General features: G+C 34.8%; 1 protein-coding gene across 8 annotated transcripts in view; it reads left to right on the top strand.

Moving 5' to 3' along the window:
• The window catches only part of DENND4A (DENN domain containing 4A), a 174,222-nt gene that overhangs the window by 117,980 nt on the left and 31,024 nt on the right, over positions 1 to 25,218 (top strand). For 4 of the 8 annotated variants that reach the window (XM_007479594.3, XM_016427161.2, XM_016427152.2 and 1 more), the window contains exons 15-23: positions 5,416 to 5,549; positions 11,096 to 11,231; positions 11,812 to 12,018; positions 12,110 to 12,238; positions 12,484 to 12,625; positions 12,996 to 13,127; positions 14,913 to 15,032; positions 16,086 to 16,232; positions 23,876 to 24,990. In XM_007479594.3, the coding sequence (XP_007479656.1) occupies positions 5,416 to 5,549; positions 11,096 to 11,231; positions 11,812 to 12,018; positions 12,110 to 12,238; positions 12,484 to 12,625; positions 12,996 to 13,127; positions 14,913 to 15,032; positions 16,086 to 16,232; positions 23,876 to 24,990 (2,262 nt within the window). The remainder of the gene's footprint in view (positions 1 to 5,415; positions 5,550 to 11,095; positions 11,232 to 11,811; positions 12,019 to 12,109; positions 12,239 to 12,483; positions 12,626 to 12,995; positions 13,128 to 14,912; positions 15,033 to 16,085; positions 16,233 to 23,875; positions 24,991 to 25,218) is intronic. The other 4 variants (XM_016427162.2, XM_016427160.2, XM_016427165.2 and 1 more) reach the window with 2 other exon arrangements.

Raw genomic sequence — 25,218 nt, 5'->3', positions numbered from 1 at the left:
TTCCTATAGTCACAATGTAACAAAGGATGGAACTATATCACTGAAATAATTTTACGTTTATGGGTTAAGCGATTTTTGTGCACTGATTTGGACATCTAATCACCATATTTTCCTCTAAATTTTTTCAAAAGAAACATATGTGTTCTAGTTGGTATCCCTAACTGTTCTTAATAGAATGTGAACTTTAAATTGTTTTAAATATTAGCCAACTACATACACATTCATTTTGTTCTCCTTTGTAAACAATGACATATATCTTTGAGGTAAATTGTTGGGTTTAGGACTATAATCTATTACTTGAAACAGAATTTTCTTCTGTCCTTAGCCAGTCAATGGAAATGACAACGTTATTGTTAATACACTTCTTTAACATATGAGAAAACAGGCCCATTTTTTAATACTAAGTAATAGCAGCAGGCATGGTGCTGATGATGGTGGTGGTGGTAGACAACAAAACTATTCACTATTATGTGAACAGTTGTCAGTGCAGAGAGAAATCTGCAGATCCTTTTTATTTTTGACCCATTGTAAATGTCTTAGTAACAATTTCTAAGTTTCAGCTAACATTGGATGTGTTGCTTATCCATATTGTAGTATCACATGACTAAAAAAATTCTAATTAATATTGTATCAAACACAAGGCTTGTCATCTTGCTTAAGTACCTGAGACATTATGATCTGGGACATTAATGTACTATATAATTAATGTATTAGTTGACTAGGATTTCATGAAAGTAGGTCACCTGCTGTTCGCTCAACAGAAATTAATGCAAAAGATTACTGGAATCATGGCATGATAGTTTTCAGACCTGAGAAGTCTCCAAAAATTTTTTTTTTATTTTGAGAAATATATTATTATTTGTATAGAGATTTTTAAAAACTGAAATATGGTTTAAATTACAACTTTAATTCCAGTCTAAACAGAAAGATTACTTATGTAGAATGAGATACTTGTTAATAACTGCATCAAAAATAATTATAACTCATCAAGTTATAGAAATAGTTTTTCATTAATTACAAATTTAAATGGTTTTGTTTATATTAAGAAGAAAATGGCATTTTCTTACTGTCATACATGCCACAACAAGTCAGAATATACTTTAGTAATTATTCTTTCTGGGTAGCCTTCATATATAATTTCAGGAAATACTACCTTGACATTTAGAGTTAAGTAGAATGTGTGCTTCTTACAGAGTGGCGGAGTAAATGATCTCTTCTCTCCCTTCCTGTTCTAAATCTTGTGATTTTTAGATATTTGAAGAAGGGGAAATAATTGCTTAATTCAGTCAATTCTGGGCTAAAAAGAAATTTAAGTGACCAAATTCCTACTTCATCATCATTCTTTTCCTTTCTTTCTGTGTCAAAAATAAGTATTAGAATTTTGTGATATTCCTAAAGGCTAGTTGGAAATTATTCACATTTTATGCTGCCTCTTAATGTTATAAAGAGAAAATGACTGATTTTAAAGGAATTTTTAGGAGAAAGGCTAAGTAGGGGAGTGAATCACCTGCTACAAGGTGATGAATTTTTCAATCTCACAACTCTTGAAGATAATCTACTAAAATTTAGAGGAATTAATGCCATTGTTAGTGGAAGAAGTACACCGACTAATAAAGCTGAAAGTCCTGGAAGTATTAAGCAGGAGCACTTCTTCATTATTATTGGTAAGTTCTAAACTTACCCCTTGAGGTATATCACTCCCTTAAAACAGATTCAAACCCATATGTGTGTGCATGTATATGTATGTGTTTTATGGGTACATACACTTACAGCACATACATACATGCATACATATGCCTTTTCATCCTGTGATCCTTGAAGGTATCCCCTTAGACCTGCCCAGAGGTTCACCCAATGTGCTAGGTCTTCAATGTTATGAAGGTACCTATGGAGCACAAAAGTTATCTAGCCCTTGTTTCTTACTATATAATCAGCCCTTTTCCTTTTTAAGTCATATATCTCTTTGATGATAACCTTTATACTACTTCATATATGGTTCCTCTTTAATAATATGCTTTAACCTCTTTTTGGCCACCTGCCTCTCTTCATTGCCTTTTGGGTAACTTGTAGTTTTAATTCTTTGTGAATTATAATGTTTCAAGATTCACAGCCATATATCATAAGACTTTGCTTAATAAAGTACGCCTGCTTTTAAAAATAAAATTTTCTTGCTATCTATATGGTTGTAATTTTGATACCTTTCATTTTTATCATTTAAATACATAAGTATCTCTTTAGATTATTTTGAAGGCAGATATGAATCTTATGGAAAATATGAAGAGAACATGAAAATGACTTTGAAAAGTATTTTAATTTTTTTCCTGATATGGGCATTGGATTTTTTTTCTCTCTCTTCATGACAGAGACAGATGTCATGTTTTGCAGAAGACAGATTAAATGCCCTGCCTTGGATATATTTTGTGTTTATTTTTTTAATTTTGAAATAAGATATAAAATTTTTAGTGAGCTATGTCAAGAATTTTCAAAGGTGAATACTTGTTTGAAAATAATTCTGAACCTAAACCTATAGCACAAAATATCAGCAATTATATATAGCTTGTCATTTTGATAGTTAAGTCATTGTCAAGAATTAGACCTATATATAAATTGGTTTCATTGCCCTTGCCTCTGGTCTTTGGCATGGGAATCCCCAAATTCTGATTCTGGAACCAGGTTGTCAATTCAACAAACTTTGATTAACCCCCTTGTGGTTGAACAAATAATTGACTCAAGTCTTGGAAACATAAGTCTCTACTCTTAAGGAGGCAGTATCTAGGTTGAGCTTTGAAGGAAGATCCATGAAGTGGAGATGAAGAGGATGACATTGTTTGGGGGAGATGGAGGTGTAGGCACAGAGACAACTTGTGGGAAGGTAAGGGTTGGGAGATGGAATTCAGAAGCCCTATTTGACTAAAATATAGTGTATGAAGGGAAGTAGGTAAGGTGGAAAACAAGGTAAGAGCCAGAGTGGGAGGATCTTAAATGTCAGAATGAAAAGTTTGTATTTTATCCTAGAGGCAATGTGAGCCACTGAAGGGTTTTTGAACAGAAGACTGACATGGTGTTAGATGTGACCCAGAGGAGGATTGTTTTGGTAGCTCTCTGGCAGTATGGAAAACAGAATAAAAGCAAAAATATAAATTAAGAAACTATTATAAAAGTCCATGCACTGCATAATTAATTATATGTATAATTAAACTAGGGCCATGGGTGAACAGAAGGAAACAAATACAATAGATAGCATAGAGGTAAAAGAGACAGACCTTAGCAGCTAACTGGATATGAAGGCTAAGAAACGGAAGAAAAATTAGTCATCACTCAAGTAGCAGGCTCAAGGAATAGAGGTCACAATGCCTTCAACAAAAATAGAGAAGTATCACTTGAAATACTAGCTGCCTGGGGTTGTGAAGGTGGTAGTTTTTAGATATCACATCCATTTGGTCAGGGTAACACACACATACACCCCCCCCCTCACATCTTCATTTTAACCCCCCCCCCTTTTTTTATACTTTCTTTCTATCTTTTCCTTGTTTCCTATCTGTGATTTTTTTTTACCTGCTCTCACCTACATACAAAATAATGTTGAAATTCCACAACATAATTTGCCTTAGTCCTCCAATTCCCTAGGATGGTTCAGAGTCCCACAGTCATCTAGGAAGGACCTTGCTTAAGTATAATCATATCTCATGTCCTTAAGATTTTTCTATGAGGGCTGAATTGTTTTTATTTTTTCAGAGGGACAATTTAAAACTTCCTTTATTGCAGCTAGAATCATGTGTCTTATGAAATCAAAATCTCAGTCATCCTTGACTATTCTCTCCTCCCATATATATCCAATTCGTTTCCAATTCTTATTTTCTGACATGTGTTTCTTCTGTCCTCTGGCATGGCCACAACTCTAGTTCAGACCTTCCTCATTTTTCTACTGGACTATTACAGTAGCCTCCTATTTAATAGTCCTGCCTTAAGCCTTCCCTCCATTTAATCCATCTTCCTCACAACTTTCAAAGTTATTTTCTTGAAGGGCAGGTCTGACCCCACCTACCCAATATATTCTAGTGGCCTGTTACCTCAAACATATTAACTCCTTTACCTAGCATTAAAAGATCTTTTCAACCTGGTCCCTTTTTTCTTTCCAGTCTTTTTACATATTACTATTCTATATTCACTCTGTAGTCTGGTCATACTGCCCTGTTTACTGGCCCTCACACACGATCCTTCATCACCCATCTCCATACCTTCACATTGGCTGTGCCCTATGCCTAGAAAGCTCTCCTTTTTCACTTCTGCCTTTCAGAATTTCTAGCTTCCTTCAAGATAGCTCAAGCTCCAACTTCTGCACCAAGCCTTTCCCATTCTCCCAACCCCCCCCCCCAATTCCTGGTGCCTTCCCTAGGTGACCTTGTATCTGGGGGGTGTGTGTGTGTGTGTGTGTGTGTGTGTGTGTGTGTGTGTGTGTGTGTGTGTGTGTGTATGTATGGGAATACCAACTCCTTATGGCAGGGACTGTTTTACTTTCTCTTTGTATCTCTAGCACTTTGTGTAATGCCTGGCACATAGTAAGTACTTAAGAAATTGTTGATTGTTGAATTTTTGGTATTCAAAGGATTTGTGATGTGAGAAGGGAATTTGTACTTTGATTTAATCGATCAGTGATTTAGACTTTCCTTCCATTTATTTTGAATTTAGGTCAATCAGCAAACAGGGAATTGATCCCACAGATAATTGAGGAATTGTAATTGGTTCCTGGGGGGTGATGTAGGAGAGCTAGTAGGTGAAGGGAACAGCATATAAGGTGAGATCCAACAGGAAGCAAGGGGTTTGTTTGTTGTTGTTTTCTGAGACTGAGGTTCTGAGATAGATTATGGGGTAATTCTTTTCTTCTTTTCTATATTTCCCTCTCTTATTATCTTTACCTTACTATAATAAAGCTATTAGAGCTATTAACAGTTTTGGGACTTAAATGTTCATTTTTATACATGGCGACTATAATTTTTTTTACTCTTATAATTTAGTCAAACCCATTCTAACATTACAATTTATTCACTAGAAACTCTTTAATGATACAGATGGCAACAATCATTTCTCAACTTCTCATTCTCTATTTCTTGTTCGCCTTCCCATAAGCCTTCTAATGGGGAGCTTCCCAGTTGCATTGCAGTGACTTTGCTTAGTCTCAAAGGTCCTAATTTCTAAAGGGCTTCTGTCCACCCATTCTCTCTTATACAATCACCACTCCTTCTTTGGTCATATATATCCTAGGCAATATCTTTAGACCACTTCTACCTGCTATTAGTAAGATGCCTTAGTTCTTTTTTTCTAGCATACATCTTTCCATTGTCTTTTAGGATATTTGTAACCCTTTGCCTTCAAGGAAAACGTGTTTTTAGTGAATTTCTTTTTAAACCTCTTTAGGTAGATATGGACAAAAATGGTGAAATGCGACTTATAGAACTGGATGAATCCTTCAAAAGTGAGCATACTGTTTTCGTAACCCCACCTGAGATCCCACATCTACCCACTGGTGAAGAACACCCTTTACAATACAGGTATTCAATAAGTAAAAACTATGAATTTAGAAAAGAAATATGATCATCTGTATATTAATTTACATCAGTAAAATAAGAAGGGGCAGGACTTTATAGATATAAAATTTGTGATCCTATATTTTACAGTATTGTTAAGTGCTAAAATATTATAGATCAAAATATTTGTAGGTAGTAGGCAAGTTTATTGCAAAGCAGTAAAAAAAATTAAGCCCGTATCTTTTTTTGCTTTGTAACCAAAAAACTGGGGAAATCTTCCATTATACTAATATATGCAATTACTTTTCCTAACAAATTTCAGTTTGGTTGGACCAAAAAAAATGTGTAATCTTATTATATTTCAAGAATATTTAGAAATTTTTGTTTATTTCAGTTAAGGTGATTTTTAAAAGATTAATCAAATTTTGTGGCCTTTAGAAAGATTTTATAAATTGAATGTGATTGTAGGCTAAATTCTTCATCTTTTATCTCATACTATAAACTTTAAAGAAATTTTTCTATTTTGTTTTAATCAAAATCTACACTAATGAATTTGACCCAGATAAGTTCACTAAGTGCTTTAGATTCATTTTTTTCCCCTAAAAAACCCTTACCTTCCAACTTAGAATAAATACTATGTATTGGTTCCAAGGCAGAAGAGTGGAAAGGGCTAGGCAATGGAGATTAAATGACTTGCCCAGGGTCATACAACTAGGAAGTGTCTGAAGCCAGATTTATACCCAGGACCTCCTATCGCTGAGCCTAGTTCTCAATCCATTGAGCAACCTAGCTGCCCTCCCATAGATTCAGTCTTAAGTTTCTACTACACAGTTAAAATGGGGGGAAAATTTTTAAATAGTAATAGATTTTACAAAATGTGATAATTTGAGGTACAGGTCCAGCTGAACAACATTCCCCTCTAAGCAGCTTTAAAATAATGCCTCAGGGGGCAGCTGGGTAGCTCTCAATCTAAGGATTGAGAGCCAGGCCTAAAGAGCAGAGGTCCTAGGTTCAAATCTGGCCTCAGCCACTTCCTAGCTGTGTGACCCTGGGCAAGTCACTTGACCCCCATTGCCTAGCCCTTACCACTCTTCTGCCTTGGAGCCAATACACAGTATTGACTCCAAGACAGAAGGGAAGGGTTTTAAAAAATAAAAAATAAAAAAAAATAATGCCTCAATGAGAGGGAGACATTTATCCTGCCTGAGACAATTCAGGAGGTCCACAAAAAGGTCTTTTAGCACCAGGAGCACCTGCAGTGGGTATTAGAGGCAATCACAACAGCAACAACAACAGCAATAGCTTTGGGAGCTTTTAGCCTAGAGATAATAAAGTAGTCAGACAACTGATCAGAAAGAGATTACAAGGGATACTTTTTTGGCAGTGGCTACAACTTGCACTGATTGGCAGTTCTATTGCCCATAAGTAGTTCTGGGTCACAGTATGAGGGTGGAAAGAAGTACTTGTTATTAGTCACAAGTAATACCCAATGAAATTGCGAGTCAGCTGTGGGAAGGGTGGGTGGAGGGGAGGAAGGGAAATAAAGTGAGTATTGTAACCAAAAAAAATAAAATTTAATAAAATTTTAAAAAAAGAAAAAGAAAGCAGGGACATTGGTCACAGATCTAGGGCCAAGAGGAAGGAGAGAATCTGGGACTCAAAAATTTAAAGAAAAGAATGTTCAAAATAAATAGTTTATAAATTTTTGAAAAAAAAAGAAAAAACTATAACTTTTTTTCAACAGCTATTACTAGTTTTCATGTATTCTCCATTATAATATTACTTCAGGTTTACAGAGTATTTTTCTTTTCAAGAGCTCAAAATATATGTAAAATATACAAATTTTTCTTGATTTTTTTTCTTTTCTCTTTTCTCTTTTTTTTCTTGAAAAGGGACTTTTCTGAGGATCTTCCCCTTCAATGTCACAAAATCTCTTTTAAAGGCAGGTAATAGGATTTGGAATCATTTCCCCATTTAGCAGGAGAAAGAGTAGAGAAGAGGTTTTCATTAAAACCTGCACAAATCAGAGACTTACTTATCACTAGTCTAGGGGGAAGAGAAGGAAATAAGCATCTAAAAAGTGCCTACTATGTGCCAAGGACTGTACTAAACACTACAAATATTATCTCAGTTGATCCTCACAACCCTTTGAGGTAGGGGCTACTATTGTCCCCATTTTTCAGATGAGGAAATTGAAGCAAACAGAGTTAAGTGACTTGCCAAGGTTCACACAGTCCGAGACTGGATTTTAACTCATTCTGACTCCAATCCTGGTACTCTATCTACTGTGCCCACCTACTTACTTCTAAACATAGTGCATATCTCCATAAATGTTATGACTTCTAATATTTTTCTTAATCTTAATTTTCCAAAATATTTTAAACACTTCCATACATTTATATTTATGTTTTTATATCTTTATATATATCTTTTTATATTTGTTTATAAATTTATGCTGCATTTCCTATCTGGACATTATTATACTTTTATGGATCTTGAGTGAAGTAAAGAATGAATGAAATGCATTTTTTAAGTGCTTTCTTTGTTCTAAACTCTGCTATAAGTCTTATTTCTAAGGAAAGTAATGGGGAGAAAGTGCATAGAGAGACAGTGAGCAGGGGTAGGTTTGGTTTTGTTTTTTTCCTAGGAATACACGTTGTATTGTAGCCATTGGCAAATCAGTTGGTTCCCTACAGGGGTAAGTTCATGGCAGCAGGTTGGAAATTGGTAAGGATGGAGATAAAGCTGTATGGGCCTAGGGAATTCAGAGCTATGTGGTTTAGTTCTTTTTGGGGTGTGATTTCTAGAGGACCAGTTTGTTGGATAGAGCAATACTTTTTCTTTGTATTATTTGACAGTATAATTTCTTCATTTGGATTAAAATACCTTGGCCATTTATTCTTTCCATATTATGTTTTATTCCATTACTGCTCTTTATCTCTGTTGCTAATATGATGTAAACATAACTTTGATGTGGAAGAGCAGACATTCTACCAACCTGGAAAGCCCGGGGGAGGGATGGAAAGATGTGGGGAATGAACCTTTATTTAATGACTATAGGGTGCCAGGTGTATAAAGGCAGGTAGATGGCTCAATGAATAGAGTGCATAGAGGTCTGGAGACCAAAAGACCTAAATTCAGATCCAGTCTCAGAATCTCACTAGCTGTGTGACTCTGGGTAAGACATTTAATTGTTTGCCTAATCCACCAGAGAAAGAAATGGAAAAAAACCACTCTAATCACATAGAATCACAAAGAGTCAGATGAGGCTAAATGACTAAACAATATGTGCCGGGTACTTTGCTAAGAGCTTTACAAATATTATTTCATTTAATTTTACAACAGCCCTAAAGAGACCAAAAATGGAGCCAGCAACAGATTGTCCCTCTGTAATTTGAGGACCAACCTAGTGAAGTTCAGACAAGCTCGTTATCAGATAAGCTCATGGCCACAAGGCAATAATTTCTTATTTTTTGGTAAGAACTCACGAATATTAAGGCTCAGATAGGAGGCACAGTCTGATAATCATGTGACAATGAAATCACTTTAAAAGACTGATATATATTAATTTAAGGTCGCCAAGGAATTCAGCTATGTAATTCCTAAATGAAAACTCAAGTCAGCAGTCAATCTTTTATGGAGTTTAATTACAAACAGGAGGAAGAAAGGAATTAGAGATAGAGAGAAAAGGGAGAGAAGGGAATAGGGCTTAAATACCCCTTCTGTTTAGGCTGGGCCAAAAGGCCCAAGCCCTTAGATAGCTGGGGCAAAGAAAAGAGATCAGTCCCTATTACTCACATGACCAAAATGGAGAAACAGTCTCAGAGGCCCCCACCTTCAGCTTCCTTCAGAGCAAGCTTCTCAGAGCACACTGCAACCACTCAGACAAACTCCTCAACCACCCCCCTGAGTCTTCAGACCCCTCTCTCTTTAAGGAAACCATCCAAGCTGCCTCCCCTCAGTTCTCACATCTACCAATCACTGTCCATCAATTTCCCTGTGCCAATGGAGGCTCTAGCTTAACCCAGGACCGCCCAGAGGTCTCTGGCTTTGCACATGTCTGTTGAAGGTCATATTTTCAAATAATTAAATCTTTGATCCTTTGCTACAGCCCTTCCTAAATCCTGTTAACCTGAGTAGGGTAGAGATTGGAATAATTAAATTTTGATCTATGCTGCAGCCCTTCCTCAATCCTGTTAGGACTGAGTAGGGTAGAGATTGATTCCAAGTATCTCCATTGTATCAATTCTAAAATCAATCATGACTCAAAGAAATTCCTGTTCTATGCTTAAGCATAGGTCAAAGTCCTTTCCATTGTTCAGCAAAAGGTTTCTGTCCCAAAGTAATCTTAAGAAGGGAGGAGGAGGAAACTCTCATGCCAAAGGGGTTCACATTCCAATAGCCAAGACCCACTATCAATAGGAAATTTTTCAAGTATGAAATTTCCCAATGGTGAAATTTCCAACATTTATAAGTCTAAGAAATTTTAAGGTTTACAATCATGTGGACAGTTTCCACACAGATTAAATCACAAAATCTTTGACCTGTCGATATAAGGATCTAGAGTTTAATTTAGTAATTTAAATATTCACCCACTTTTCCCTTTTTCTCAGGATGGTGTGGTTTTCTTGAGTCAGAAATGTTTTAGTGCAAATAGGAACCACTCACTAAAAAATTAAAATACATATGTGCTGATAGAGATGAGTTTTGTTCTATCTACCTGCCGAGAAAGAGTAGCTTACAAAGAGCTTCCTATGTGTACATATATAGATGCTTAACAGACATACATAGAATAGTGAGAGTCAATCCCATAAGGCAATGGGATCCCAATTCACATTTATTTAGTTCTCATCATGTGCCAGAATCTACACTAATTGTTGTGAATATAAAGGCAAAAGCAAAAAAGTTCATACCCTGAGTCATGGAAAACTTCTACTTAAGTAGTAATGGTAAAAAAAATCATTCTCATTACTTTATGGTAATACCATTAAGGTATTTGTACAGCTTCACTGAGGCCCTTTGCTCTTTGTTACTATTTCCTTTTGAACCTTTGCTAAGATTTCTTTAACTAAGTGAATTTGGCCTTAAATTAATCAAAAGTAGTTACAGATTACTTTAATAATAATCTGAGGATATTAAGATGTTAAAAAAAAACCTATTTTGAAGCTTTTAAATGGGATGTATAAGATAAAATTTTAAAGGAAGCAAAGCTGTTCTTCAGTACGAATTGAATAAATCTTTTTATATTCCTCCTTCCAAAGTTTTCACTTTCCCTATAACCTCCTTCCCTGTCATTTTGCAAGTAACTGAGGCTTTTCTTCAATGTGGCTCAATAGAAAGAGGTCCTAGGGAATTGTCTGGGAATACAAAGTGTAAGTGCCTTGCAACATTCTATACAACTATATTATACTGCCACCAATAGAATACAAATCAATTCTATGACTTGTTCTAGATTCAATTAATATTTATTCCTAATTAAGCATTAAGTGATAGCATAATTAATAATCTATAGGCATTATATTCCTTTGCATGTATGTTTTAAGAGATTTTTTTCCTCCACCCTGTTACAGCTATAATGGATTTCCTGTCCTGAAGATAGATCTATTTGAGAGGCCAGAGGGATTTCTGCAAACACAAAATAATAAATTGGCCTCAAAAAACAGCAGCCCTAATAGTCCTTCAGCAATGTTCAGAAGAACCAAGCAGGTAATTAGAAAAGTTTTTGCTTTTTATTGTCACTCTTGTTTAATAATTTTACATCCTTTAATCTATCACTCCTAACAGTGTCACAACCTAGACCACTCAATAACTATTACAGTTCAAATTTCATTGCAGGGGCAGCTAGGTGGCTCAGTGGATAGAAAGCTAAACCTGGAAACTGGAGGTCCTGGGTTGAAATGTGGCCTCAGATACTTCCTAGCTGTGTGACCCTGGGCAAGTCACTTAACCCCAGTTGCCTAGCCCTTACCATTCTTCTGCCTTGGGACTGATACTATTTAATATAAGTTCCAAGACAGAAAATAAAGTGTCTTTTTTAAAGACCTCCTTACAGTCCATTGTAAAAGATCATACAATTAATTTACTATAGCAGAATTTTATTATAACAGATATAATTTGACATATAGCTATCAGTTATTATTTGAACATATTTTACATGTTCAGGAAATTTATTTATTTATTTGTTGTAACAGAATTTGACCTGTAATTTATTATTATGACATTGATTATCTGAATAAAGATATTTAAGTGCATATAAGGTCATTAATGAAAACTTGTGGTTTCCTAGGAAATAAAGTCAGCCCATAAAATAGCAAAGAGATATTCCTCCATCCCTCAGATGTGGTCCAGATGCCTATTACGTCATTGTTATGGACTTTGGTTTATTTGCCTCCCAGCATATGTGAAAGTGTGTCATTCAAAAGTCAGAGCTCTAAAAACAGCTTATGATGTGCTTCGAAAAATGCATTCTAAAAAGATTGATCCTCCTGATGAGGTAATAGTTAAGTCTCATAAAATCTGTTGCTTCTTTCTAAAATTCTACAGCAGCATCTAATTCTATGTACTTTTTAACATAACTGTTTCAGGTGTGCTATCGGGTTCTTATGCAGCTATGTGGCCAATATGGTCAGCCTGTCCTTGCAGTACGAGTGCTTTTTGAAATGAAGAAAGCTGGTGTTCACCCCAACGCCATTACTTATGGTTACTATAATAAGGTAATTAGTTTGGTTTATTGTTGTGGTAGAAGTATGATTTATATATATATATAATTTTTTTTTAACAGTTACAATGCTTAAATTTAAGTGATTGATACAACTGCTAGTATTTCTTAAAATAGTGTCTTATTTTCTGTTCTTTGATTTAAAGAGAAGTTGCAGAGGACAGGAAGGGAACGGGGAAGATATGTATCTAGTGGAACTTTTATAATTGATAATCATTACATGTTATATTTAATTAATAGGCTGTTTTGGAAAGTACCTGGCCTTCAAGCAGTCGAAGTGGTTATTTTCTGTGGACCAAAATAAGAAATGTTGTTTTAGGGATAGCACAGTTCAAAAAAGTTTTAAGAAAAAATGCTCATCTATCACATGCCCCTCTCTCAGGTAAATAAAGTGGTTGTTGGTTTTTCTTCATGGAATGAATTGTTAAACTTTTAATACTGAATCTTTTGCTAGTTTTGGTTGTCTCATACAAAATCTTAGCAAAGAATATTCTAATCCTTTAAAAATAAATAATTGATCTTCTTGACATTGTTTAAATTTCAATATTGGTTTGCTTAATTTAAACAGATTCATAAGTTAATGTGTTTGCTTTATGCTGATCACATTTTTACTAAAGAGATGAAAAGTTTCAGCTTCTTTCATACAGTAGTCAGTAGATTGCCACCATTAGCAAATATGAATCAACAGACTAATGGGTATATGGGGGTTTATCTCCTTGAGTGGTAAAATGCTATCATATTGTGTTCTTAAGCAGATGGCAGTGACCTGGATGCTGTTAGTCATGGCAGCATGGATAGTTGTAATGACACAAACACTGTGGAGCAGGCACCCTTCAACACTGAGTTAATCAAAGTAGATTCTACTGATGATAGATCTAGTACAGGTTTGTGTGTGTATATGTATATATGTATTCTGGCATATATTTTAAACAGGATTTGATAGACTGTATTATTCCTGTTTTGAATGTTTTCTTTTAACTTGATAATGATGTTAAGTAGATGATTTATGAAATGTATATTGCTCTATTAAAATACTTGTTAAGCTCTTATTTTTTTTTTGACATTGGCTAGATTCCAAAGTTAATTAGCTGTTTAATTTCTTCCATTCATTATTTTTAATAGAACAAAAGGTTGAAGAGCTACAAAAGTTTGAAAAGCAGCTTATTTAGATATTTTAGTATATTAAAATGTACTTAGTTCTAGAAGTACATAGATCCCTTGAACATTTAATCTCCTTTATGTACATTCTTTTAAAAATCTTAATTACTAGAAAAATATGTAAGAAAACCTGTATGGTTAAAAATTTATAGTATCTTAGCATGAAATAACTACATTTGTTTCACTGTAATATGAGAAATGTATACACAGATATTCTCTAGGTAGTTTCAACTAATGGGCTACATGAATTACATGAGTTAGCATAACAACCTGTCCTTTGCATGTTACATTTTTTAAAATTAGATATGACATTTAGAATTAGTTAAGTGACAGGAACATAGCCCGCATAACAGACAAGAATTATGAATTTAAAAATCCAAAATTTATCAAACTTAAAAGCTCCTTTATTTGTAACAAGTAACATTCATTTGGTTTATGTCTTTTAATGTTCACTTTTAGAAGGAACTGTGTTTTAGGAAAATTGTGATGAAATATATCTGTGTTTTTATCTTTTTCCTGGAAAGACTTATTTCTTGAATAATTTGTTGAGAGCTTGCACAACCTAAGTTATGCAATTGTTTTTAAAATGTGATTAAAAGCTTATCATTTAAAAGAAAGGATTCTACTAAAAGTTATTTTTCTAAATTTTAAAAAATGTATGGGCAAGGGTAATTTTCTTACTAGAAAAGTATAAGTTCAGTATTAGAACAAATGCAACTAATTTAAGAAAATCATCTAAAACAAATTCTATGATAGGATAATGTTTTAACATTTAATTTCAATGTATTGCTTGAGCTTTTATTCCTTGTTCTCATATAATTACATTAAAAAAATTATAGTGATGGTATTTTTTTTAGTTGAAACTTTAGTTAGCTCATCAGTAAAACAAAATCAATCCAAAATCCTTTCCCTTATATGTTAGATAGAATATTTGTGCTAATATATGCAGTGAGCCTTTTAATTATGTGTAAGTGGATTTTCTACTTTGTACATTATCTGTAAACTTCTCTTCATTGCCCATTTAGGCTTCAGGCTATTAAGGATAGGGTTGATGAAAGAAGGACCAGCACTCAACTCCCTCCCATTAGTAGGGATAAGAAAGGAGTTGGCAGTAGACTAATTTCATTTGAAATGTATCCAGCAATCTGAATGCAAGGCGTTCCAAGCCCTATATGACTACATAAAAGGAAATTACACTCCCACATACACACCCACATGCACTTGTGTGTATATATATATATACACATATATATGCAAATGTGGGAACCAATGGACAAGTAAATAACCAAGATAACCAATAAGTTATAGAAGTCCTATATAGATGGGGGATTTTTGTTACTGATGTAAATTTAATTGCTTTTGTTTTTGTTTAAATTTCATAAAAAATTATTTTTTAAAATATATGAATTTAAGTACCATGTTACTGATCATTTCAATTGTTACTATAAGGGATTTCATAATATACGGCATAATTATTGTTCTTAATTTTTAAATATTTTCTGTCTTTCCAGGAGGTCAGTCAGATCTTGGATATAATTCATTATCTAAAGATGAAGTTAGAAGAGGTGACACATTAACCCAAGATTTACAGGAAGAAAAAGAGGATAAGAAAGAGAGTGATTGTAGTTCCTGTAAGTGTTTAAGTACCAACATATAAAATTACCTCCTGCTTATGTATTTAGGCCAAATCACAGGTTTTCAAAATATATTGAGCTTTCCATTCACTTTATATTCATTGAAAAGATAAGTGGACTCTGGTATAAAATATGATTAATATATTTCTATTCCTGCCCCAGATTACTGACTGGTCAAGATATTTGCATCATCGTGCATCTTTACAAAAGTTTTTCCCTCCTCTTATTGTGGAAAATTGGACTCAAAATAAAAGTGATAACTAGTTTACCCTGTGAATACATGCATTTAGTGAATTTTAAAAATTCTTACAAGATTACATCCTATTACTGAACTCTTAAGTTCAATACCTATACTGAACTCTTAAGAGACTCTAAATTCTTGTGATGGAGTATTATTATATAGTACTGAATATTTCTATGGGGCTTGAAAACTTTTTTGTTATGGAATGTTTTAAAGTGAAGTTTGGTTCATAATGAAAGAAAACGCTACACAACCAGAGGGGAAAAAATAAATTTTGTAAAGGAATGAATATTAGCATAAAGTATTAGCTAACAAATTTTCCTTGTATCCTTATATGTCCCAAACACAGCTTTTTTTTTTTTAAACCCATACCTTCCATTTTGGAATCAGCACTATATTGGTTCCAAGGCGGAAGAGTCATAAGGGCTAGGCAATGGAGGTTAACACACAATCAGGCAGTGTTTTAGGCCAGATTTAAACCCAGGACCTCCGGTCTTTAGGTTTAACTCTTAATCTACTGAGTCACTAACCTACCCCTCCAAACAATTTTTTAATGCCTTATATTTCATCTCTAAGTTATATATAATGATATAAATTAAACCATACTTTTCTCCTGGAAATCTGAGGAAAGTGGAATAAAATGGTCTAAAAATGGAGAAATAGTTAAATGGTTTTCTTAAGGTTTTACATAGATTTAATAGTTTAAAAACAATAACAGACTTTCTTTACACTTCCTCAGTTATCTTTTTTTCTTTCCTGTTTTTAATGCCAAAATTTATTTTATTGAAATTTCCTTTTTCTCTTGATAGTGTCTGAAAGTGAAAGTGCAAAAGGAAGTGCTGATTGTCTTCCTAAGCTAAATTATCAAAATACAAGCAATATAAATCCTACATCTAGTATAGTTCGCCTCAGTGGAATGATTAGCCATGAAGATGAAATATCAGGAGGAAGTACAGGTAAGCTTTATAGTACAATCTTGTTCCTTGAATGACAAACCAAATTTGTATTTATGACATAAAACTTTCTTGTTAGCCAAAAATGTTAGCATTAAAAACTAAGTTAATATCATAATCCTTTTTAATTAAATGAAATAATATTTGTAAACCACTTAGCACAGCACATAGCAAGTGCAAATGTTAGTGATGAAAATGATGGTGATTGATAATAATGTAAATATCTACTTGTAACGTTCAACATTATGGCTGTGAGATTTAAAATGGTTGAGGTCTTAAACTGCACTGATTAAAATAGTGGAAGATATAAATTGTGATAGATATAAGAGAGGGTGAGTAAATTTGACCGCAGAAATATGTTTCACTACAGTGTCTTGGGTTTTAAAATCAAATATAAGGTGGTCACCAGGAAAATATTCCCAATTATTCAAATACCCAAGTCAATTGGGTTTTATAGAGATTTTAATTAACAATACAATGAGTAATCAAAGAAAGAGAGAGAGAGTAAGAAAGGAATAAGTATGAAGGGCCTCAAGCCAATATGGCCTAGACCTGAGTCTTAAAAGAGAAATCAGTCAGTTTTTTAGCACTCACCACAAGGAGGTGACAGAGGAAATTTTGCCCTTAAAAATAAGAGCTTGGATCTCATTCAGGAATCTCTGGCTGGAAGACTCTTTGAGGAAGGACGCTGGCCTGGTGTCACTAGTATCCTTGTTTAGTCAGACCTTGTGGTGAGCGCTAAAAAACTGACTGATTTCTCTTTTAAGACTCAGGTCTAGGCCATATTGGCTTGAGGCAGAAAGATGCCGGAAAACTTACACTTCATCAAGAAGATCAAGAATGAACTTTGGATGTGATTGATTGAACTGAACATTTATTGTAAATGTACACATTTATGCCAAAAGGGATTGCCCCTAATTTGGCTTTCTGTCAATGCGCCTAGCAAAACATTGGTTTTGCTTTCTTTTCTTTTCTATTTCCTCTCTCACTATTCTAATTTCTCTTAGAAAATTGAATATCGTGTATATCTATAGTTAGAAGTGCATTTTGAATTACAGTTATGGGGGTGTATGAGTCAATTATCAAAAGAAGAGAAAAATAATAAAAAAAAATAAGGAAAAATTCAAAATAGGCCCTTGTATAGGTCCAATATAAAGTAATTTCTATCCCACAAGTTTGTAGGACAGAATGCAGTAATATTTCACTTAGTCATTTGTAGCCAAGACTACAGGAAGTTGCCATAATATAAGAAGAAAAGTAACTAGAATTCTATTTTGATAGGGAAATGTCATCCCCTTGTCTGATTTTTTTCTTCATTCTCAGGGATATAGGGAGCCAGCATGATAGTCAAATTTTGTACTTGTATGAGTACTTCACAGAGAGTGTAGATACAAGGAAGTCCTACGACTTAACATATGTCAAGCGTCGCAACCTCGAGTCTCACATTAGTATTTCCTGTGTGCTCTTTTTGGCACTATTCAGGTTAAGTATGTGCTCCTTGTTTTTTATCCCTTTTCCTGGAGTCAGATACAAACATTAATCACAGTCCTATAACATTTTATCAATAAATGGCAGGTTCCCATAGTTTAAAGATTTTAGGTATATATTGATATTATAGCAAGAATATATATTAACTTCTATTACTGCAGGAAAAAAATATTAATATTAATTATGTGTACCTTCAGTACAAAAATGAGAAAAAATCAAATATTCTAATCAAAATAAAGAAAAGAAATAGTAAAAATAAGGAAAAAATCAGTAATTCAATGTGTTCTCAAAAATAAAAACACCATCCACTTGTCCAAGGATTATTATCTCCAATGCATGCGATAGGATACAGTCAATAAGTCTCAGCAGAAGATGCTTTCTTCACATGTGAGCAGTGAATCCAAGAGTCCCTTTCTCCAATCTTTATAGATGTTGGAGTAGTTAATAATATTTGGAATGGTCCTTCCCATGAAGGTTGAGTTGCTCCAGTTCGCTTGAAATTCTTAATATAAACTTTATCTCCTGGGTTCAGGTCATGTAGAGAAAAGTCTAATGGTCCAGCTTGTACTGCAGCTCCGGATTCATGAAGTTCACATAGTTTGTGCTGTAACTCCTGTATATAGGAAGCAATAGTAATATCTCCCCCTAATAGTGAGGTATATGCCGGGGAAAAAGGCTTAGCCTGTATAGGCGGATGTCCAAAAAGCATCTCAAATGGTGAAATATGTAAGTCTCCTCTAGGCCTGCTTCTAAGATAAAATAGGGCCAGAGGGAGAATTTCAGGTCATTTTAAATGGGTCTCAGTGCATAATTTTCCAATCATAGTCTTAAGTTCTTTGTTCATTCTTTCCTACTATTTGGAGAGGAGAAAAAAAACTGAAAAAGGTTAATTAACATCAACAAAATCAATACAATCTAAGAAGAATCATCTTCATTATACTGGGAAATTCCCTGGGCACCCTCTTGAAGGGCACCTCTCTGAGGGTCATTAGCACCTCAAGTATTTTTTGGACGAGTGCCATTTCTCATATATTATTGTTGAGTATTATCATTTTCTTCATTTGGAGCATTGTCATTATTTTCCCAATTCCTATTTCTATAATTCTGGTTTCTAAAGTTCTTATTTCTATGTTCATTATAGTTATTTCCATAATAATCATTATAATTTCTAGAATTTCTAAAATTCTGGTTTCTATGACCATTATCATCATTATAGTTGTTCTGGTTTCTATGACCATTATCATCATTTCTATAGTTGTTATTCCTTCCAATCATCTTAAGAAAGGTTCTACATTCCATCATTTTGTGGCCCTTCTTCTCACAGAAGTGGCAAGTTATTGATTTATTTGTGAATTCCCGCAAAGGGGCTATAGTCTCTCCCTTATTTTTCAATTGTCTCTTTTAACATTTCAATTTCTTTCTTTAAATCTTCCACTGATGTATTGTCTTCCTCAGGTCTTTTTACACGACCTTTATAAACATAGGTTGCTACTCTCCTTAGTTCATCGAGGTCCATAGAGTCCCAATTAGGACAGCTAGTTCTACAAGTAGTCTTTTACCACTGAACAACAATTTTTAACAAATTGCCTACGTATTTGTCTAATGTCTCTTTCTCTGGATAAATCAAGGTCCATATATGTATTCCCTACGTCAATAAGTCTGTCCATAAACTGGGAGGGTGTTTCATCAATATGTTGTTGGGTTTTTTCAAATTTTGACCATTTTTCAGGTCTAGCAGAGCAAGCTCTCATGGCTGTCAATAATGCTTCTCTGGCCTGGTTTAGTTTTGTGTAATCTAATTCAACATTGGGATTCCAATGTGGATCTTCAGTTGGCCAATAATGTCCTCTTCTACCTCATTTTTGATTAGCCAGAGAGATGATTTTATTTTTTTCTCTTTGTTAATAATTCTTCTAATATATTCTCAACATCCAACCAAGTGGGGTCAAAAGTTCTGAATATGTTCTCTAATTTTTTTATAATTAATATTGGTTTGTCCTCAAATGATGGCATATCTTCCTTCAATTTTTTTAAATCCTCAGGGGGAAAAGGTGTATGATGTCTTACAGATATCAAGTTTCTATCTCTATTAAAAGTGGGTACATCCCTTAAAGGAAATAAGCTTTCTAAATTATTTGGTACTCCTGTTTCTAGGTTTCTTGCTCCATTTTCAATTGGGTAAGTCTGAGAAATAGAAGAGTTGGGCACATTAAAAGGAAGAGTTTGTTGTTGTCCCATTGTGCCAGAAAATTCAGAGGTAGGGTGTGTACTTAGAGTTGATTGTGTTGGGTCGGAAGCATGGGTGGGGTGTGTACTCAGAGTTGATTGATTAGAGTTAGAGTTTTCTGAGGCCAAGGGGGCAGGGGGAGAGGTGGGTTCGTTAAGAGGGTTATTGTCCATAGCAGGGTGGGACAGAGATTCTGATATTGTTCTTAACTCTCTGTTAATGTTTCTTATAAAAGTTACAATCTCTCCCTGACCTTCCTCTATAAGGTCCTGTCTAGTATTTAGTTTTTCCATTTGTTGAATATGAGAGGGAGCAATTGGTTGGTTTGACTGAGAATTGAGTTCTTCAAGGAAATACAATATTAAAATTATAACAATTGCAAAGATTAAAATTTAGAGGAGACGGGGAGACTGAGGCAGGTAGAAATTAGTTTCTCTCTGCAAGGAGTATTATATTTTTTAGAGGTTTATTGAAGATTAAGGATTAAAGAAAATACAGGATAAGAGACACGTGTCCAGGCCATAGAGAGGCCTAGACACAACCTCACCTACATTATGAAAAAAAGCCACACCTGCCCCAAAGCGGAAGTCCAAGAGCCTGAGAGAGCCTTTGAATCAGCTTAAATACCTTCTCGATCTCGGCCCAGGTGAGATTACAAGGCATTCTGGGGAAGTGGATCAAAGGCTTGTGGGGATTGTAATCCTGTATTCGAGTCTATTTTTTACACAATCAAAAACTCAAGGAAAAGTAGTATGTTGATTAGATTTTGCCATAAGTTCCATGTGATGAGCCCTTTCAGAGAGACAAGGAATTCTGTATTTATAAGATTGGTCATGGGACTGATGAGCCAGCTGCTAAGTAAGCTGCAGACCAATGCTTGTACTAAGAAAAGAACAAAGTATTTACTGAAACCCCAGTTATTAACTAAGTTCTGAACTGTCTGTGTCTGAACTGTCTGTGACTCCATATTTCTAAAGTAAAAATGTGGGAAGCAGGGCAAGGCCAAAAAGTTTTCCCAGGTTTTTCTAATCCTATTTAGGCAATTGCTAGCCAGGACCTTAGGGCCCTGTTGCTAAGATCTAAAACAGCTTAATTTAAGGAGACTCAAAAAGGTTTTTTACTCACCCATTCTTGCAGCTGTAAATTGAAGTCAAGTTAAAACAGAAAACAAAACTAACTGATAGACAAGTAATAAGGCAAAGAGATAAAGGAAAGAGATTTCACAGAAGTCTTTTGAGGGTTTCTCACCAACTTTGTAAGGTCACCATAAACTGTGAGATTTAAAATGGTTGAGGTCTTAAACTGCACTGATTAAAATAGTGGAAGATATAAATTGTGATAGATATAAGAGAGGGTGAGTAAATTTGACCGCAGAAATATGTTTCACTACAGTGTCTTGGGTTTTAAAATCAAATATAAGGTGGTCACCAGGAAAATATTCCCAATTATTCAAATACCCAAGTCAATTGGGTTTTATAGAGATTTTAATTAACAATACAATGAGTAATCAAAGAAAGAGAGAGAGAGTAAGAAAGGAATAAGTATGAAGGGCCTCAAGCCAATATGGCCTAGACCTGAGTCTTAAAAGAAAAATCAGTCAGTTTTTTTAGCACTCACCACAAAGTCTGACTAAACAAGGATACTAGTGACACCAGGCCAGCATCCTTCCTCAAAGAGTCTTCCAGCCAGAGATTGTTTCAAAGGGCCTCTCTCAAGAGCCTCCAGAGCTCCTACCCCAGAGGGACAGAGCCCCTCAGAGGAGCTCCTCAAGGAGCTGTCCTCCAGAATGAGAGTCAGAAATCGAGATTCCTGAATGAGATCCAAGTTCTTATTTTTAAGGGCAAAATTTCCTCTGTCACCTCCCCTAAGTCCTTACATCAACCTGTCACTGTAGATGTTTCTAAAGGACCGCCCATTTTGAATTCACAGCTGAGTAGTTTTAATCTCTTTAGTAAGTCAGAAAAAAATGCTGCTGTGTCGACAAATTTCATTAAGAAAAAACCTCTGAATAAGTTATCACCCTTTTAGGTTTAAGTAGTTTACAAGTTGCCCCACCTTTATAGGTACTTAGTATCCCATTGTATCAATTCTAAAACAGTCATGACTCAAAGAACTTCCTGTCCCTTCCATAAGCATGGATCAAAGTACTTTCATTGTTTAGCAAGGAGCCCTCTGTCCCAAAGCAGTCTTAAGTAGGGTGGAGTAGGGATACTCCCAAGGCAAGGAGACTTCACATTCAAGTAGAATTCTCACTCTCTGCTAGGGAATTCTTCCAAGTAGAAGATTCCCCAATGGGGGAAACCCCTAACATTCATAAGTCTGAGAAATTTTGAGGTTTACATGGCAAAGCAACTTGTATTTTGTATTCTATTATAAGCCAACTCTAGTTAATCTACTCTTTCTTAACTTTTCATTAATCCAAATGTCAACCAAAGTTGACATTATACTACTTTCAATGTGGACCATTAGGAACTATAAAGAATAGTACAACTGGCTCTTTTATTAAAAACTGAACATAGTTGCACAATTTTGTCACTTGGAAAAATACAAATCTTCAGCTTTGTGCCTAATTTCTGTCTGTCTATCCAGTGGCAATAACTTATATCTTAAGAGTTGAGACATAAATGGACTTCTCCATTAGTGGCGGTGTAATGTCCCTGAACAACTTGCAGGGATCCAGGAGAAAAAAAACACCATTCATAAGCAAAGGATAAACTATGGGAGTGGAAACACCGAGAAAAAGCAACTGCCTGAATACAGAGGTTGAGGGGACATGACAGAGGATAGACTCTAAATGAACACTCTAATGCAAATACTATCAACAAAGCAATGGGTTCAAATCAAGAAAACATCTAATGCCCAGTGGACTTAGCGTCGGCTATGGGGGGTGGGGGGGAGGAAAAGAAAATGATCTATGTCTTTAACGAATAATGCTTGGAAATGATCAAATAAAATATATTAAAAAAAAAAAGAGTTGAGACATAGTCATAAGAGTCTCTCAGATTTGGAATGCCCTTCTTCCATACCTTATTGATAGAAATACTAGCTTCCTTCAAAGAACAATTGACGTGTCACTTCTCATGTAAGAATTTCCTTGCTTATCCCCTGCCCTGCTCTTAGTGCCCCTCCCCTTTTCCCTTTCCCTTTCTCCTTTTCTCTCCCTCTTTCTCAATTATTTTGTATTATTTCAAATATAATTTTTAATGAATGTTGTTTCTCAGCAGTGAAATATAAATTCCATGAGGCCAGGTACTATTTCAATTTTGTATTTTCAATCTTAGCACCTAGCAGAGTACCTACAGCATAGTGAGAACCTAATGTTTATTTAACTGAATTTGCTTTCCTTGGAATTAGTGCTTTTCAAGCAGTTCCTTTGTTTTTAAGAAGTATAGCCATTTTTGCATTTTTAATACTAATTTTCAAAGATGTGCTATTTTATTAATTTTTCCCTAGTGATGTATTTTCTATTTTCCATAGTAATCTTTGCTATCTAATCAGTTGGTTAAAATTCATTAGAAAAAAATTATTTTGTGATTTACTCCTTAAGTAGCAAACATAAGTACTAAAGCTTAATCTCCCAGTATTTATCATAGTGTCTCACACAGAGAAAGCACATTGGTGGGGCAGCTAAGTACCTCAATGAATAGAGCACCAGACCTGGAGACTAGAGGTCCTGAATTCAAATGTGGCCTCAGATACTTCTTAGCTGTATGACCCTAGACAAGTCACTTAACCTCAATTGCCTAGCCCTTACTATTCTTTTGCCTTGAAGCCCATGCTTAGTATCAATTCTAAAACAGAAGGTAGGTGTTAAAAAAAAACAACAAAGAATGCATGTTTGCTTGACTCTTGTCTTCATAAAGGGTGTTCGAAGCAATTTATTTTCTTATATTAAATTCTTCATGACTAAATTGCCTTTCCTGTTTTTCAGAAAACACATCTGAGCTGCTATTGATATCTTCTTTTGAAGAAACAAATGAAACAGAAAATATTGAAAGAAGTTTCAGAAAAAGACACAAAAGTGATGCAGAGCCTGCTTTGCAGGAACAGATGAGTTGGGAAAACAGAAATCATAATCTCAGTGGAGGTGTATTGATGGGACTTATGATCAATAGGATTAGCCAAGAAGATAGTCCTGGAGAAATAGTTGAAAAATTAGGAGCTGATGCAAAAATTCTTTCAAATGTTATACAGAAAAACCCAAGGCCAAATACACTTGATATTGGAAACCTGTCTTTAAGATCAAAAAGAGACAGTCTGGAAAAGGAATCTAGTGATGATGACACACCTTTTGATGGTACTCGCTGTTTAGCAGATAAAACTGACTCGCCTGTGATTTTTGACTTGGAAGATTTAGACAGTGAAGTGGACACATCAAAAGTAGGGACCACCCCTACACGAAATCCTAAAAGAGTTGAACGTATGAACAGCAGCTTCTCAATAAAACCTATTGAAAAAATTGATGTTGCAGCTGGGTTTGATCCACTCTCACTTTTAGCTGCTGAAACCGAGCAGCAACAGAAAGAAGTAGAAGAAGATGAGGATAACGATGAAAACAAAAGCATTTCCACACCATCAGCAAAAAGAGATTTAGCTGAGGAAATTGTGATGTACATGAATAATATGAGCAGTCCTTTGACTAGCCGTGCACCAAGCATTGATTTACAACGGGCTTATGAGGACAAATCAGCAAATAAGAAAAGTCCAACAGTAGCCAGGCCATGCAGAAGGTCTAGCCTTCCTCCCATTTCTCCCAGGCCAGTGCGTCTTACCAAATCTAAAAGTTATTATATAAAAAATGAAGACAAACCAAGAGATAGACTTTGGTCTTCTCCAACTTTCTCACCAACATGTCCACTTAGGGAACAGTCTCAGGATATGACTGGTACATTAACTCTTGTTTCATCACCATCATTTAATTTAGATACTCTAATAACGCCTAAATTGGATGTTCTAAAAAGTAGTGTATTCTCTGCTGGAAAAGGTGTTGCAGAGAAGGCTAGCAAATGGTATACAAGATTCACTATGTATACTACACCCTCCAAGGTAAGGTTTCCTGATATCCAAGATTACTTCCTTTTCAGTCCCTCAATAGAAAATAGAAAAGATATATGACTACTGAAATGGTTTATGTTGATGGTTATACTTTAAACAATGGTTCTATCTAAAGAAAACTTGAGAAATCTTAGCTATATTTATGTCAGAGATAAGAAATAAAGACTTGGGGCTCTAGCAAGAAGAGATTTTGTTGATTAGAATTCTATCTGTAATCCC

The sequence above is a fragment of the Monodelphis domestica genome, chromosome 1, assembly GCF_027887165.1.
Source record: "Monodelphis domestica isolate mMonDom1 chromosome 1, mMonDom1.pri, whole genome shotgun sequence".
Taxonomy (NCBI): Eukaryota; Metazoa; Chordata; class Mammalia; order Didelphimorphia; family Didelphidae; genus Monodelphis; species Monodelphis domestica.
The sequence above is the reverse complement of the archived record's forward strand: the minus strand, read 5'-3'. Positions and strand labels throughout refer to the sequence as shown.